The sequence below is a fragment of the Pelophylax lessonae genome (assembly GCF_965119305.1).
Source record: "Pelophylax lessonae genome assembly, chromosome: 1".
Lineage (NCBI taxonomy): Eukaryota > Metazoa > Chordata > Amphibia > Anura > Ranidae > Pelophylax > Pelophylax lessonae.
The window spans coordinates 653,626,972-653,642,708 of NC_138768.1; the positions used below are offsets into that span (position 1 = coordinate 653,626,972).

Genomic DNA, 15,737 nt, shown 5'->3' on the forward strand with positions numbered 1-15,737 from the left:
ACAATTTTCTTGTACAATTTTAGATTTACCAAAAAGTTTATGGACATCTTCCCCCTGCCCACAATGTCCATGCAGGGGCAACCAAAATCTGGGGGGAAATCCCTGTAGATCCAGCCATTATTGACACACCCCAAAATCTTGTAGAAGATTTTCTCAGAGCAGTGGTAGCTGTTGTAGCAACAAATATATAAAGGATTGTGGTTTTGGAATGGGATGTCCAACCAGATCACATAGGCGTGAAGGTCAGGTGTCTACAAACGTTTGGCCATATAGTGTATTTTAGAAAGGCAAAGTGCATAGTGATATAATTTCTAAACAGTTCACCAACTTATGAACAGCTGCTGGATTAAAATACAAGGAATACACCAAATACAAACTATCTTCTGTTCATACCTTAAAAAGTGCATACAATTCTTCCAATTCATCAATAGTGAATGCAGTGTCCGTAACAATAGTGCGGACCTAAAAGAAGAATATTTTTAATTGCCAGTATTCCAGTATGCTTTTACCATTGAAATTAGTTAGTGAAAAAAATAATGTAAATCACTTCAAGCTTGCTGAAATGAGTTTCCTCAACACTGTAAGGTCTACCACACAAAAAACAATTATTTTTCCTAATTAAATGCAGGCCAACAGACCATTAATTATTGTTAGTCTTATCACAATGTTTTAGATACCTTATGATAGCCATACATGCTTAGAAAATCATTCGAAAAGTATTTGTTCTGCTCGATCGTTTGACTTTCGAAATGTTAGTGGAATTATTTTGATTCTTGAAATGAAAACGTTTTAGAGTTTGAAAAACTCTACAGCGTATGTGCGTGTTAAAACCTAACCCAGGAAGTACAAGCAACGAAAAGAAAGATCTTTCTTTTAAATACAGTTGGAGAGTGGAAGGGTTCACAAAAGGTCAAAAAATCTTTACATAATTTCTGCAGCTCATTTAGGTTAACGCCTGATAATATGAATGCTGCACACTGTCAGTACTGGTAAGCCTATATTCGTTGACAGGAAGACTCAATGAACTACCACAGCGCAGTGGTAGTTCATTGAGGACTACAAGCCGACAGCGGCTAAGGATGTTGGGAGTTGTTCATTCAGACACATGGAGCTGTGTGTCTGAATGACGCAGCTGTTTGGGCAGAACCCTACATGGCCGCGCTTGTTTTCAAATAGTGGCAGCTAGTACGGGGAACTTCTCCCTATACTTCCGCCACAGGGATGGTGGCAGAGGCAGCACTGGGAACATGTTACATGTTTCACCATAAAATCGGGTGGAACATGTAACATGTTCCCAAAGGTGAACTTATCCTTTAAGTAAAAACTAACTTTAATTTATTCCGACACTGCTATAAGTGCAAAACTGCTGGTTATGAAAATGACACTCCTGGCTCTAGTACACTGCATATAGTGAAGGCTTAATGGGTTGCTCTCTCTCCACATTCTCCAATCATAAAACTTTTTGTATTCTTTACACTGAATACTGTTCTATGATTTTCATGCTCACCCATTCCTCATATCATCTCCCCTCCTCCAATCACAAAACACATTGTAATCAGTAAAAAGTATACAAAAGATGTTATAAATGGAGGAGGTGGAAAGGTAGCAACTCACATAACCTTTGCTGTTTGCAGTGTACTAAAACCAGGAGTGTAATTTTCAGAGCTGAAGATTGGCATTTACGGCACTGTCTGAATGAATTAAAGTGATTGTAAAGTCTTGTTTTTTCCCCTATAAAAACAACAAAAATGTTATTTCTACCTCCTCTGTGAAGTGGATTTGCACAGAGTAGCCTGGATCCTCCTCTTTTCACGTCCCTTGTCTGTGCTCCTGGCCCCTCCCTCCTGTTTAGTGCCCCCACAGAAAGCAGCTTGCTATGGGGGCACCCGAGCCGAGTTACAGCTCCTTGTGTCAATTCAGACACAGCCCCACCCACTCCTGACGATTGGCTAGCTGACTTTGATTGACAGCAGCTGCAGCCAATGGCACCGCTGCTGTGTCTTAGCCAATCAGGAGGGAGAATCTCGGACAGCTGAGACACTCGTGGACATCCCTGGACAGAGAGGGACCTCAGGTAAGTGTTAGAGGGGCTGCTGCGCACAGAAGGTTTTTTATCCTAATGCATAGAATGCATTAAGATAAAAAAACCTTCTGCCTTTTTAATGTTAGTGTTTTTACCTACTGCAGCAGCATCCAAAAGGGACACATTATATATGTGAAAAAGTTAAAATATTTTTTATTCAAGTTCAACTTTAAAATACCGGTATTCCAACCAAAAAATACAGAACATGTCATACAGGAAAAGCATATTCATGGCTTTTTCTGTGGACAGATGCTTACTTAGTGAGGATATACTACAAATGACAAAACAATGTAGGCTGAGATTTATGGCAGAGACTTCACTGAACACCAGGTCCAGACTCCAGTTTGTTACTAAGATGACGATTTACAAAAATATTTGAATGTATAATAACAGACACAGACCTAAGAAAATCCTAAGGCCTACTTTTTATAGATTGGGGCACATTCAGTGACAAATATATAAAAGTAACATTCCACCTTAAGATGAACACATGATTAAGCTGCACTTACCACATTTCGTTTTGTAGTATCTTCAAGAGTCTGTATCACTTTTAGCCGTTGCTTAAATCTCATCTGCTCTATCAGGTCTGCCCGTATAGTTCCAAATTTCTACAGTGATAAAAACACATTGTAAAAACATTGTGCAATCCTCTTTATAACAGCACTTGGGAAAGAAGAAATGGGGAAATACTAAGGGACAATCAGCTCTGTTGCAGAACGTATGTGCTAATGCATCAACATGCTCACAGGCAGATAGAAAAGTAGAGGCATTATCTAGCTGATGTTCTGCTACGCCTTCATTGACCAATTAGCATAGTGAGTGTGTAATTTTGTGCTGCCACTGCAGAAGAAATAAATGATCTGGCTATGCTGTCTGGAATGGGATTCCTGGATCTTCCACAGAATTACAGAATAATCCCATACACGCCATCTCAGCTGTGTATTTAGTGGTTTGCCTGGGATTTTAGCTTTAATGTGTAACTGTATACTATAGATGTTAAATTAACAATGGACCATGATTGTATACACAATACCTGATAAGATGCAGCGATCAATGTAAAGATGTCCACTTCTGGATAAGGCTCTGTGTCATCCATGATTAAGGAATGGAGATGCGGAATTGGTGGTAAAGTGCTGTCTTTATTACTCACACTGTCTAGATACCTTTAACAAAATGAAATTGAAAAATCATATCAAAGAAAAAAGTAACATCCCCTAGCCTAGATTTTAGAACCAGAATAGTTACAGGTATATCTGGAGCTGAAACAATTCAGCCATGACCTTAATGGTTGTTTTGCATTTTTCACTGCTCAAGCCTTACTCCACCAAAGCCATGGTTTCCTCTAGAGCCCTGCGCTGGACTGTTTTATTAAACCCGCACCCGCTAAATGTATGACCAGGACCGCCTGCACCGCAATGTTTGTGTTCCACTCCCACCCGCACCCGTGATGTTGTGTCCACCCCTGCCCGCGCCCGCAATGTTTGTACACTTTTGTACACTTATCTCAACTCCATTACATCCCTATTAAATATTTTAGCCCACTGGATGTGCCCTAATATGTACTGTAGCTTCTGCTACATACAGAACTTCTCTATTACAGTATTAATATTTTAGCCCCCTGGATGTGTAAGCTTCAGCTACATACAGAACGTCCCTGTGCTGTAATATTCTATATACCGCGCTGAGCTAATCATGGCAAATGGTGTATTCTATTAATGCATACAAAGCCTGCTCGGATTGGCAAAGGTTGTATAAGCCCGCCTCAGCCAATCTGAGCAGGCTTTGTATGCATTAATAGAATACACCGCTTGCCGTGATTGGCTCAACACGGTACATAGAATATTACAGCACAGGGATGTTCTGTAAGTTGCCGAAGGTACTGTATACACATCCTGTGGGCTGAAATATTTAATAAGGACGTTCTGTAACTAGCTGAAGCTACAGTACCTGGCGTATAAGATGCCAAAGGTATCTTTTTTTATAATAAAAAAGTGTATCTTCTTTATTATAAAAAGTCATCTTATACACCGGAAAATACAGTACACCAAATCGCACCGTTCCCCGCGGGTCTCCCGGAAAATTTTGTGACCACCCACTCCCGCCCGCAGCAGAGGTAAAACTACCCGCTCCCGCGAGATTTGCGTTGGGCTCCTGCGGGTCCCGCAGGAGCCCAAACCCAATGCAGCCCTCTAGTTTCCTCTGAAGGCGGCCAATAAGCTTGTCCATTCTCTATGAAACCTAAACAACTTTAAAATTATGCCATGTCTGTACCTCACTAACTGGACTGACCTGATGTTGAAACTAATACTTCTATAACCAATGTTTTGTTGCAAGCCATTATCTTCTACTAACTACCATCCCTATTCTACTAAAAGAAAAATGTATTCTTTATACTAGTTTACATGCAATTATTTACCAGCTGAACTTTGGTAGGCTTAAAATCAATCTGGTAAAATAACTCTTGTTTGGCATAGTCCCATTTGATCCTTTCTTTCCATTTCATCTACAATCCTTAAGCCTGGGTTCACATTGTGTGTTAAGCTCACAGCAGGGGTCCGGTGCGTTCCTGTTTACTGTTTCAGGTCCAAATTCGGTCTGAATTTTTGGCTGAATTTGGACCTGAAACAGGCCAGAAGATGCATAGGACCCTTCTGAAAACCACTCCTCAGCCAACCCAGAGCTGTGTGAGCCAGCTCCATTAAGGGCCGATCACAGTAACCTGACATGCGAGTTTGATGCAGGGAAACCCGCATCCAATTCGCACCAGTGTGAACCCAGCCTAAATCAGGACTAAATCCCTTTTTCTAGAAGGGATATTATACAAAATCTATGCAAGATTGTGCTGACTGTCTAGAAAAGCTGATAAAGAGAAATGAGAACTATAACACACCTCCCCAAGACAGTCATTGCTTCTCCATCATCTTTGCAGTTAAGTAGCTTGTCCACATTGGCCTCCAAAACAGCGAGTGCCAGCTGGAATATCACCTTAATGCCTTCATAGAAGAAACAGTCCACTACCACCACAGCACTTTCAAAAGGCATGACACTAAGGAACAATGTGAGAAACCAAGATAGGGAAATAGTAGAAATGACGCCCAGGTCTTGCATACAGTCATACAGTTGAGGCACATAATCATGAGCCAATTCTTCAAAAACACCCTGGTCCACAAGAGCTCCTAGAAGAAACAAAAATTATTTGAATAATGCACTTGGATACTGAAAATGTTCAATAAAACATTTTATTGTATTGTGTTCTTGATTTTCGTAAAAAAAAAATAAAAAATAAAATAAATAAATTTATATATATATATAAGTAAGTTTTGACAGATTATACCAGCTAGTTAAAGAAGTTAGTCACTATGGGAACCTCGCACTACTTACATTTGGGTTTGCCAAGGTTTAGTACATTGTCTAGTTTAAAAACATGAAACCAAAAATTTCTTCCAAAACGTACCAACAACTCTTGTATTGTAGTAATCAGGTAGCATGCGTTCACATAGAGCAACAAGCAACCAAAAGGCTTCTTCTTCCTTTGCGTACAGCAGAAGCACAGAGGTAACAATATTCATGGCCTACAATAGAAAAAAAATAAATAAATCACAAATCAGAAAAGGCATACATTAATAGGAAGGTGAAAATCTGGATATAGGCAAATGCTGTTGCAATATATATTTTTTTAAAATAGTGCAGTTTATAAAAAAAAAAAAAAAAAAAAACCCAGCAATGGGGTTTACGTAAACCGTGGAATTCCCAGCATAAAATGTACATTTCATATCTTGTTCCTTTTGACTACAGAATATGCTGCCAGGTTATGAGTTACAGTTTCTGGTGGTCCTGCCATAAAAACATACCTTAGTATCTATAACCAAAGTAAATGCATATTAAAGGCTTAATCCCTGCTACCCCTATGTTTTTGGGATAAAAGGTGACAAAAATAGTCAAGCTCCAGAGATATGACAATTTCATCCATCCCTTATGCCAATGACACATACTACAGTACCTTTACTTACCATCATGCAGTGTTTAATGCAGGACCTAAGACATAATATGCCCAGAGGATTGTTATCAAAAGGGAACATACAGTGTATTTTTAATTCTCACTTTTTTTTTTTTTTGTTATTTTAACATTTAGATCTCAATATTTTTTCCAGATTTTTTTTTGTACTAAATTTAAAGATTTGCAGACCATCCACTATCAGGAGCTCAGTAGCAACTGAGTTTTCTTTACTTACTGCTGAGGCAATATATCAGGCATTTTAGGAGTGCATTTTTTTAGTACGTCCGCAATCTGATGTCAACGGCGTTTGACATGCATTATTACTTTTAATAAGGCTTGTATACAAAAGCCCGCACACTTACCCTGTACAAATACATTCTGATAGTTCAAATTTATCAATTTGTACTGTATATAATGTAGAAGTGTACTGTTCCACATTATACAATCCAGTCAGTTAAAACTGTTTTTGCTAATCTCTTTCTTACAGTAGCATTATAGTATTTATGATCATATTGTACTGTTGATGCCCCATGTAATATTTTTATACAATCATCCCTAAATGCAGTAAATTATATAAGCAGATTATAAGGCGAGTCGGTACCTTTAATCGCCACAATACATTCCACATCAAAGTAGGGGTGGATAGTAAAGGAGATACAGATAAAGAGTAAAATATTAAAACATACAATATAGCATCTTCTAATTGCTTGAGGCAATGTGACTTTTTTCCTGCAACTGGGTCATGGACTAAAATATTTGCAAAATTATTCTGCATCAGTCATCAAATGAAAAGGAAAATGAACCATAAAGGAAACCAAGTCTCAGATAAAAACTGCTGACTCTCCTTTATGGACACCCACAGATTTTTTATAGAGCTATATTCTAAACCAAAATACTTTCCATATGTGCTTAGACAGGAAGCACTAGTAACCTACTAATACGTTTTGTAAGTTACACGCTAAATATTTTGGTATTTTACTGATAACCAATGCTGGCCTACATGGGCCACTTTTACATCACCATGACCTCTATGTGTTGTCCTGATGCCACAACAAGTGTATTTCTTGACACAAATTTGGAAACAATGTCAGATTTTTATTTCAATTCAACCTTGCTCATAGTCCATGAAGATGTATCGCTGAGAAGTCGCACTCCTTAAAAATACCCTATATTAGGGTCCATTCAGACCATAAGGCAGCGCGCTGAAACACATGTGTTTTCGTATGCTGAGGCATGTTGCCTTAGGCAGACCAATCAAAATAAATAAGCTATCAATGCACAAAAAATAGGTCCTGACATATTTATTTTTAGAGGATATGCATCTTGGCATTGTAGCGGGCTATAACTCAGGTGTGTTGCAGTGCACTGTGGATGTGGTTTGCAAATAGCTCTGCATTGCAACATCTACTGCGCGTGCCATGTATTGCAGTAACACATATTACAACACTTGTTAGGCTGTAAGCGAGCCCAGAACTTAAGTACCAACACCTTTTAGTGCTACTAAAGTAATGTACAATTTACCAAGCACAATGCCCTTGTTCTGCTTCCAGGCCAACCCTGTGCAATGTACATTCTTAGTTACCTGGCAGTATCCAATGTTTGGATTTCTGAAGGCATAAGCAGTGAGGACCCTTCTCAAGGCAGAGATCCCGATTTCATTTTGGAATGCTGGATGTTCTGGAAGAGAACGATGCAAATCCCGCTCAATTTCTTCTGTGGCAAGGTTATACTGACCCATGGACTTCTCCACCAACTCTTCATAATACCCGGGATGAGTAGCCATTTCATTAATAGCACCTGGTAATATAGAACAGCTAATAAAGAACTGCATGTCTCTACAGTTACCCATCAGTCATCAAAGTTTACACTGTAACTGACCTGAGAAGAGAAGCCATAGCTCTCCACGCATACTCTCTGGGATTCCTTTCAACACTAGGTCTCTTGTCTTTTGTGTGCGGTACATGCAGATTCCCTGGCCATACTCTGCAAAATGGATCTTCCACGCTTGTTCCTTCAGAAACTCTTTGGCCTTTCACAAAAGAAAAAAAGAATGCACAACTGAAGCACAATTTCTCAATGTATAAATAATACTCTTTCAATTCTGATTTTCTTCCACTTTGGAAAGTAATATAAACTGCTAATTGGGGAGGACACACAGCGTATGCTGTAGCTCAGGCTCCACAGAAAAAAAAAGAAAAAGAAGTCTAATATAAAATATCTGTTGGAGGGGGGAGAGAATAGTGGTCACATACGGGATTGACCAAACAAAATTCCATTACGCACATTTACATTTAACGCTTTGATGCGGGTACGTGGCTTACGGTAATACCGTGAGAATCCAAGTAGACAGCATACCAGGAGTTAAAGACCTTAAATCTTTACCTCATTTTTAATGACAACATAGCTTGAACAAAATAAAAATAAAAACTGCCAATATGTGGTATGTAGGTATAGGAGCGAGATCTCACAGTTGGTCTGCTCACCACCAACGATATATAGGTTTGCGCAGCATAGCCTTTATGGGGGATTTTGTTCATTTACATTATATTATAGATCTTATTTCTACACAAGATTTAATTTTCACATTTCAAGCACGTTTAACTATTTAAATTTTAACAAAATATTGATTCTTTAGGAATTGCCACAGTCCTGTCAGAACTCAAAAATGTTAGCGCTGATTTGTATTTGGGAGGGGGACTGAACCTAGTTAGTTATTGTATTGTACATATTATTTTTTCTAAATATAAAAGATGTGTCATTAAAACAAGGGACTCTCACCTTCCTGTAGCATGTGCAGTGGAGGGGGGGCGACTACAATATGAGTACCGCCGCTGACAGGCATCACGCCTCCTGGCTTTTGATTGGAGGACGCTTTTTCCCCTCCTGGGATCTGGGTTTGTGCTGAATGGAGCCCACAAGAATGCCACGGCAGTTCCCCAGTGTTACTATTGAATGCTTCATGTCATCCAGCTAATCGTGAGTGCAATGATTTATGTGTGTTATCAATAAATTAGGTCTTTTAATGGAGTTTTCCCTTCTTTCTTATACACGATTGATGACTGTTCTGCTTATGGTGACCTGGAGCATCTGGGGATTATATTGCTTTTATTGATGTTCTGACTGATGTGTCCTGGCGACTGATCTGGAGTCCATAACTGGTTTCCCCCGAGTGGGATGAGATGTCTGTTTGACCACCTACAACTTAGTGTTCTCTTTATTCTGGTAAGAAGATCCCTATACCACCTGGGGTGTGAAGTGTCTTCACCTACTTTTCAGCCACCCTTACCTCCCTGTCTGATCTCTTGGCTCCTTTTCTGGGAATACTGACCTCTTTGGACTGTCAGTTATGAATTATGATGAACTTTTATAACCTATTTTTATTGGAATTTTTTATCGTATCCCTCCTATTTATTTAGGTTTTTTAGCGCTGCACTATTTTTATACAAAATGCGACCCTTGCAGATTCTTTTGGGGGGACCGGTGATGCCTTGTATTACCACTTTGTTAACAAAATCTTGAGATTTATACTCTGATCTGGATGTCAGGATCGTGACACTTCACAGGAAGTGACTGAGGTCCCTAGTGTCATTTCAATAGAATACAGAGTATGGCACTATAGTAATGTGAGGGAAAGCAATTTATACAAAACCACCATGTCCACCTTGTCTGGTAACACAACCACTTTCTTCTCTCTCTTTTGAAAATTAGCACCAATCTTTAAGCTCAATTTACCAAAAAATATCTATTTTTTTAATATAATAATTTCATGAAGAAGTAAATGTGCTGACTGGGAATGTGAATCATGAAGACTGCTGTGCAGTTCAGTAAGAAAGAGTACTTTGTAGTGCTAGGGCCCAATGTTTTCCTTTAGGGTAATTATGCTAGTGTAGCATTGATGATTACCAGTTTAGGGTTGAACTCTTCTGGTGACCTCCTGCGATACATTGTCATTAAGGTCTGAGTGGCAGTTGGAGCAGTATTGCCATTAAGATTTAATGGTCGATCACCATCTACTTCTGTCCGGAGTCTCAACTGAGGACTGGAGGAAACAAAACTGCTTGCTCTCGAATAAATCTAAAAAAAAAAAAAAAATTACCACATTAGACTAGGATACAGTTACCAGTCATGTATTTTTTGTTGGTCTAAAGATTCAGGATGTGTGAAGGTAAATGCTTTGTAGAGAACATAATCATAATCTACGTGTTCTTTTAATGTAATGCACTGCATGAGCATGCTTTTCCCTACCCTTGCGGTCATACCTCTTCACTCATGCTGCTGTCACTTCCAGAGATGTCCTTATCAAAGTACATTTTCAGGGTAGTTTGCTGCAGAAAATCCGATATCCTCTGTACAAGAAAGTCTCTGTCCTTCAAGTTGGCAAATAGGAAGGTCATTCTGTTCTTTGTGCTGATAGACAGTGGACTAGGCAGGACACTGGAACTGTCTGCCTTCTCAACAATGGTCACCTACAGAAAACCAAACCCCATTTATTTCAATAAGTATCTAGATGACATTTTTGTATTAACACTTTTATTCCACAATTTTCAAAATCTTAAAAAAGTGCTCATTCACACCCTGGGGCGCTGCCTTCACACACGTGCGCTTACTTGCATTTTTTGCACATTAACAGGAGTTGTATTGAGGTAGCACATTCAAATGAATGGCCTGACAAATGCTTCCGAAAGGTCTACAAAAATGGACACGCATTACAGCGCATGCATTACTGTGCATTTTGTTGTGCTGAAAAGCATGTGCATTCAAGCTGCGTTGCCTTAGTGTGCTGGCATGCCTTTTAAAATGTATTGTTCTGCAATAAGCCAATGTGTATTAAGTGCATTGTAGGAATGAAGAATATTACCACAATGCACCCCAATGCAAAAAGTGTGTTTCAGCCCTATGGTAGAGATCTTTCCATGTGATGTATAAAGTGTATCTAAACCCAAAAGCAAAAAGCAATACATTGCAGGTTACATACCTTAAATGCGGTGGCTGCATCATTTTCATTTTTTTTTTAGCTTGTTTTTAACCACTTCAGCCCCAGAAGGTTTTACCCCCTTAATGACCAGGTCATTTTTTTGCGATACGGCACTGCATTGCTTTAATTGACAATTGCACGGTAGCATGACTGCGCAATTGTCAATTAAAGCAATGCAGTGCCGTATCGCAAAAAAAATGGCCTGGTCATTAAGGGGGTAAAACCTTCTGTGGCTGAAGTGGTTAAAAACAACCTAAAAAAAAAAAAAAAAAAAAAAAATGAAAATTATGAAGCCACCGCATTTAAGGAATGTAACCTGCAATGTATTGCTTTAAATTTGATGTCCTTTTTTTCCCCACAAATAGAGCTTTCTTTTGATGGTATTTGATCACCTCTGCATTTTTATTTTTTGCACTATAAACAAAAAGAGGCCGACAATTTTGAAAAAAAACTAAAAAAAAACAAAAAAAACTTTCTGCTATAAAAAATTCCCAATAAAAAAAATTTAAAAATCATATTTCTTTATCAGTTTAGGCCAATTTTTATTCTGCTACATTTTTTTTTTACCAAAAATATCACAAAAAGCGTATATTATTTGGTTTGGGCAAAATTTTTAGCGTTTACAAACTATGGGATAGATTTATGGACTTTTTTAAATTGTTTTTTTTATTAGTATTGGTGGCGATCAGCGATTTTTAGTGGGACTGCGACATTGCGGCGGACAACGCAGTGCCGAATCGCAAAAAATGGCCTGGTCATTAAGGGGGCAAATCCTTCCAGTCCAGAAGTGGTTAACACTGGGGTGATTACAATGCTCAGATTTTATTCATTTAGTTAAATGCTTTATCCCAAATAAATCCCAAATGGAAAAGAAAAAAAAAAAAAAAAAAAAGTTTATGTAGCTGCTTAACCACTTGCCTACTGGACACGTTCACCTCCTTCCTGCCCGGACCAATTTTCAGCTTTCAGCGCTATCGCACTTTGCATAATAATTGCACAGTCATGCTACATTGTACCCATGTGAAATTTTTATTATTTTTTCACAAAACTAGAACTCTCTTTTGGTGGTATTTAATCACCACTGCTAAACAAATGAATATATATTATAGTTTGTTATAAAATTTTGCAAACAGGTAATTTTTCTCCTTCACTGATGTGCGGTTATGAGGTGGCACTGATGGGCACAGATAGGCTGCACTGATGGGAACTGATAGGCAGCACTGATGGGTGACACTGATGAGAAGGCACTGACTGGCAGCACTGTTGGGACTGCCCTTATTATCAGGGTAGATGTCCCTTTCACACAAGCCAGTTATGGGCTCTTCTCTCCGCATGCTGACAATGCCGATAACAGGCTTGTGTTCACATCATGATAGCTGTGATTGGACACAGCTGATCACGTGATAAATGGCCCCTGTTATTGGCCCTTTACCCTGATCTGTTATCAGCGGTGTCCCAAGGAAACAGCAGTCACAGAGCGTGCCGCACCACGAGCGGCATGATCACAGAAGGATGTCATATGACTCCCTCCCAGAACTGGCTGTCCGCGCTGTAGCCGTCATTTGGCTATAGGGAGGTTGGCAAGTGGATAAAAGTGTTAGCTGGAGTTAGGCTTTAGTTTGTTAGTTATTTAAGCAACGTCCATCTATAATCTATAAGTCCATCTACCTAGACAACTATGCTATCCATTGCTCCTCCACAGACAGACATAAGTGTGTCACTGGCTGGGTCGCCAAATGAAAAGAAAGAAAATAGAGCCGAAAAATAGAAAACTAGTGGAGCCACCACATCGAAGGATGGGTAAGCTGCAGTATATTAGGTTTTTGTTTTTGGATTTAGATATGCTTTAACTAAGGCAGTAACCTCACAAGTTTTAACCAAACAATGACTAGCAATATGCCAACTTGCTTGCAAGTTGTTTACCCTGTGAACGGCATCATTTCCTAAAGTGGCGCTGAAGTTCACTCTAAAATTGCAAATTACAAATAGTGCATACGTGTACAATTGCAAAACATGTACGTGCAAGACTCACTTGCAGGGAATGTTTGGCAAATGTCAGATTCACGTCTTTATAATCATTCCTATTGTATCATTAAACTATACTCCACAGCCAAAGTTACACGGGCAGGGTTATTTTTGTCTTTATAAAGCCAGTTTATCTTGTTCGTAAATGTTTACTTGCATTTTTAACTTAAAAGGCCAAGTTCACCTTTCAGAATATATTGCATGATACACCCGGAGTACGAGTGTAACATGTTACAGTTCCTGACCCCCTTCCACTGTGACAGTAGGCAGGGGATTCTCTCCCCTGCAGCTGCTGTCACATTTCAAATCAGTGTGGCCATGCAGAGCTCCACCCACACAGCAGTGTCATTCATTCACGTCTGGTTGGCAGACAGCTTGTACTTCTCAATGGACATGGAGCATGCTGATCAGCGTGCCCATGGTCCTTACACACTACTTTTAGCATTCAAACTGACAGCTCGTACAGAGGTACAGGCAGAAAGCTGGAGGGAAAGTGTGCAGGAGCCTGACATTGCACCTGTGATCCACGGATTGCGGGTGCAATGCTTCACAGGCTCTGGTAGGAAAAAATGATAGCAATTTTTTTTCCTGCAAAATTATATGCATTTATTTTTCTTCCCTAAAAGGTGAATTTATGTTTTAAAGTTGTTGCCCATTGTTTTGACAAAATAAAAGAATTTTGATAAAATGTCACCATTTTGACTTAGGAGTCAATAGGGAAGGCAAAATTAAAGTATCTATTGCCAATACTGTTTTTTAGTGTAGGATTATTTCACCCTGTCAGGTTTTACCATCAGTGGCTCAGTTGGAGAGATCCCTTCTCTTCTTTTTGGGTTTAAACAGTTTTCCCCAGGGCAGGAAGTGAGTGGAAATCTTTAACAGCAACACAGAAATAAGTAGGGGGAATGCTAGAACGTTTTACTGTCCATTTTCATACTTTAAATTTCCCATCACTTCTTGCCTGATAAAACATTGCTCCCAAAACAGAAAGAGGGGACATCTCTTTAACGTTTCCCTGAATAGTAGCACAACCTGACATCCAAAACTTAAAAAAAAAAAAAAAAAATTTAGTATATAGTATAGATAGACTTAAAGGAAGTTTTAGGGGATTTCTAAAGGTGTATACAAAAAGTGGAAAATAAATATTTACCAAGAACGCTAAAATAACTAAACCAAACCACACTAAAGAAAGTACCCATAGCCTTTAAATAAAAAGTTTTTGGTTCTGTAGCTTTTGCAGACAGCAAAAGCAATAATTTAACAGCAAAATTAAATAAGCTGAAATCACTCCACTCATCCCTACTGCTAATATTTCTGTTTTTGTGGGCACTGGTAAGCTAAGCCCTGGTTTCTTCTGTGTTGCTATGTAAGATTTCATCCCTTCAGATGCATTCTCCACACCAGAAAAAAAAAAAAAAGTAAATACTTAAAAACAGCAACAAAGAGTGAGCCCCTTGAAATAGGTGATGGATTCCCCGGGAGCCATAGAACGTACGATGGTTAAAAAAATTATGGTAACTGTCTAGAACTTGAAACTCTGTTTTGAATCAACTGATGCTTTAATTATAAAGACATCTTGCAAAAATGTCTCTTGTAAATTTATGTTTAAATGACATTCAAAAAGAATAAACAAGTTCAGTAATATTTCAGCAAAGAAAATAGTAATTCTGCCTTGAGCTACTTAAATTCCAGGATCCACCAGTTTCACATCCACGCTGAAAATTATTATTCATAGTTTTAATGAAAAAAAACAACAACCAAGTGGAACCATCCCGCCAGATCTGCTGACAATGAACAGGTTGCTTACGAAGGAGGTGGTGAAGGGCTGCAGAGTATCTACAGTATGTTTACATCTCTTTTTCGCTGTTCGGTTAATGGAGGAAGTATAATTAGGCCCAACAGGCAGGGAAAATGTGCATAAATTACTAAGACTGGCATTAAATGGGCTAGAAAATTCTGTAAAATGACTCATTTCTAGACAGAGGAGGTTGAAGAACCTAATTACACGGATGGCTTAGAAAAGGTCAGCGCTGAGTGACTGCACACTGTCACAACTATATAAATACACGGAGACGCACCTCTCTCAGTGGAATGATTAGGCTGCACAGGTTCTCCTCTTTACTGGTGAAGCAGATGTAATTGGTGGATACAAACATCTGGCCCACAATATGTCTTTTACTGAATGGTGTCCACAGAGTACAGTCTGTATGTCCATCCAGCTTCTCATCCTTGGGGAGGCGGAAGAGGGAACGATATCGTTCGCTTTTGGCTCGAGCATCTAAATCTCTGCAATATACAAAACGAACCAGTTTGTTAGAAGATGTAATAGGACATAAATAGAAAATGTTATAGGAAGAGTCTGATTTACACTAAGAGGCTACAGTGGGGATCGAAAGTTTGGGCACCCCAGGTAAAAATTTGTATTAATGTGCATAAAGAAGCCAAGGAAAGATGGAAAAATCTCCAAAAGGCATCAAATTACAGATTAGACATTCTTATAATAGGTCAACAAAAGTTAGATTTTATTTCCATCATTTACACTTTCAAAATAGCCCGAAAACAAAAAAATGGCATCTGCAAAAGTTTGGGCACCCTGCAGAGTTATTATCTTGTACTGCTCCCTTTGGCAAGTATCACAGCTTGTAAACACTTTTTGT

The 15,737-nt window shown here is 38.9% G+C and overlaps 1 protein-coding gene across 1 annotated transcript in view; it reads right to left on the reverse strand.

The window, feature by feature from the left end:
• The window catches only part of TBC1D9 (TBC1 domain family member 9), a 58,047-nt gene that overhangs the window by 17,131 nt on the left and 25,179 nt on the right, over positions 1-15,737 (reverse strand). The window contains exons 6-15 of the mRNA XM_082257453.1: positions 15,159-15,366; positions 10,340-10,546; positions 9,984-10,154; positions 7,959-8,109; positions 7,663-7,877; positions 5,538-5,655; positions 4,974-5,259; positions 3,117-3,246; positions 2,593-2,691; positions 394-462 (exon numbers count right to left, since the gene is read on the reverse strand). Of these exons, the coding sequence (XP_082113579.1) occupies positions 394-462; positions 2,593-2,691; positions 3,117-3,246; positions 4,974-5,259; positions 5,538-5,655; positions 7,663-7,877; positions 7,959-8,109; positions 9,984-10,154; positions 10,340-10,546; positions 15,159-15,366 (1,654 nt within the window). The remainder of the gene's footprint in view (positions 1-393; positions 463-2,592; positions 2,692-3,116; positions 3,247-4,973; positions 5,260-5,537; positions 5,656-7,662; positions 7,878-7,958; positions 8,110-9,983; positions 10,155-10,339; positions 10,547-15,158; positions 15,367-15,737) is intronic.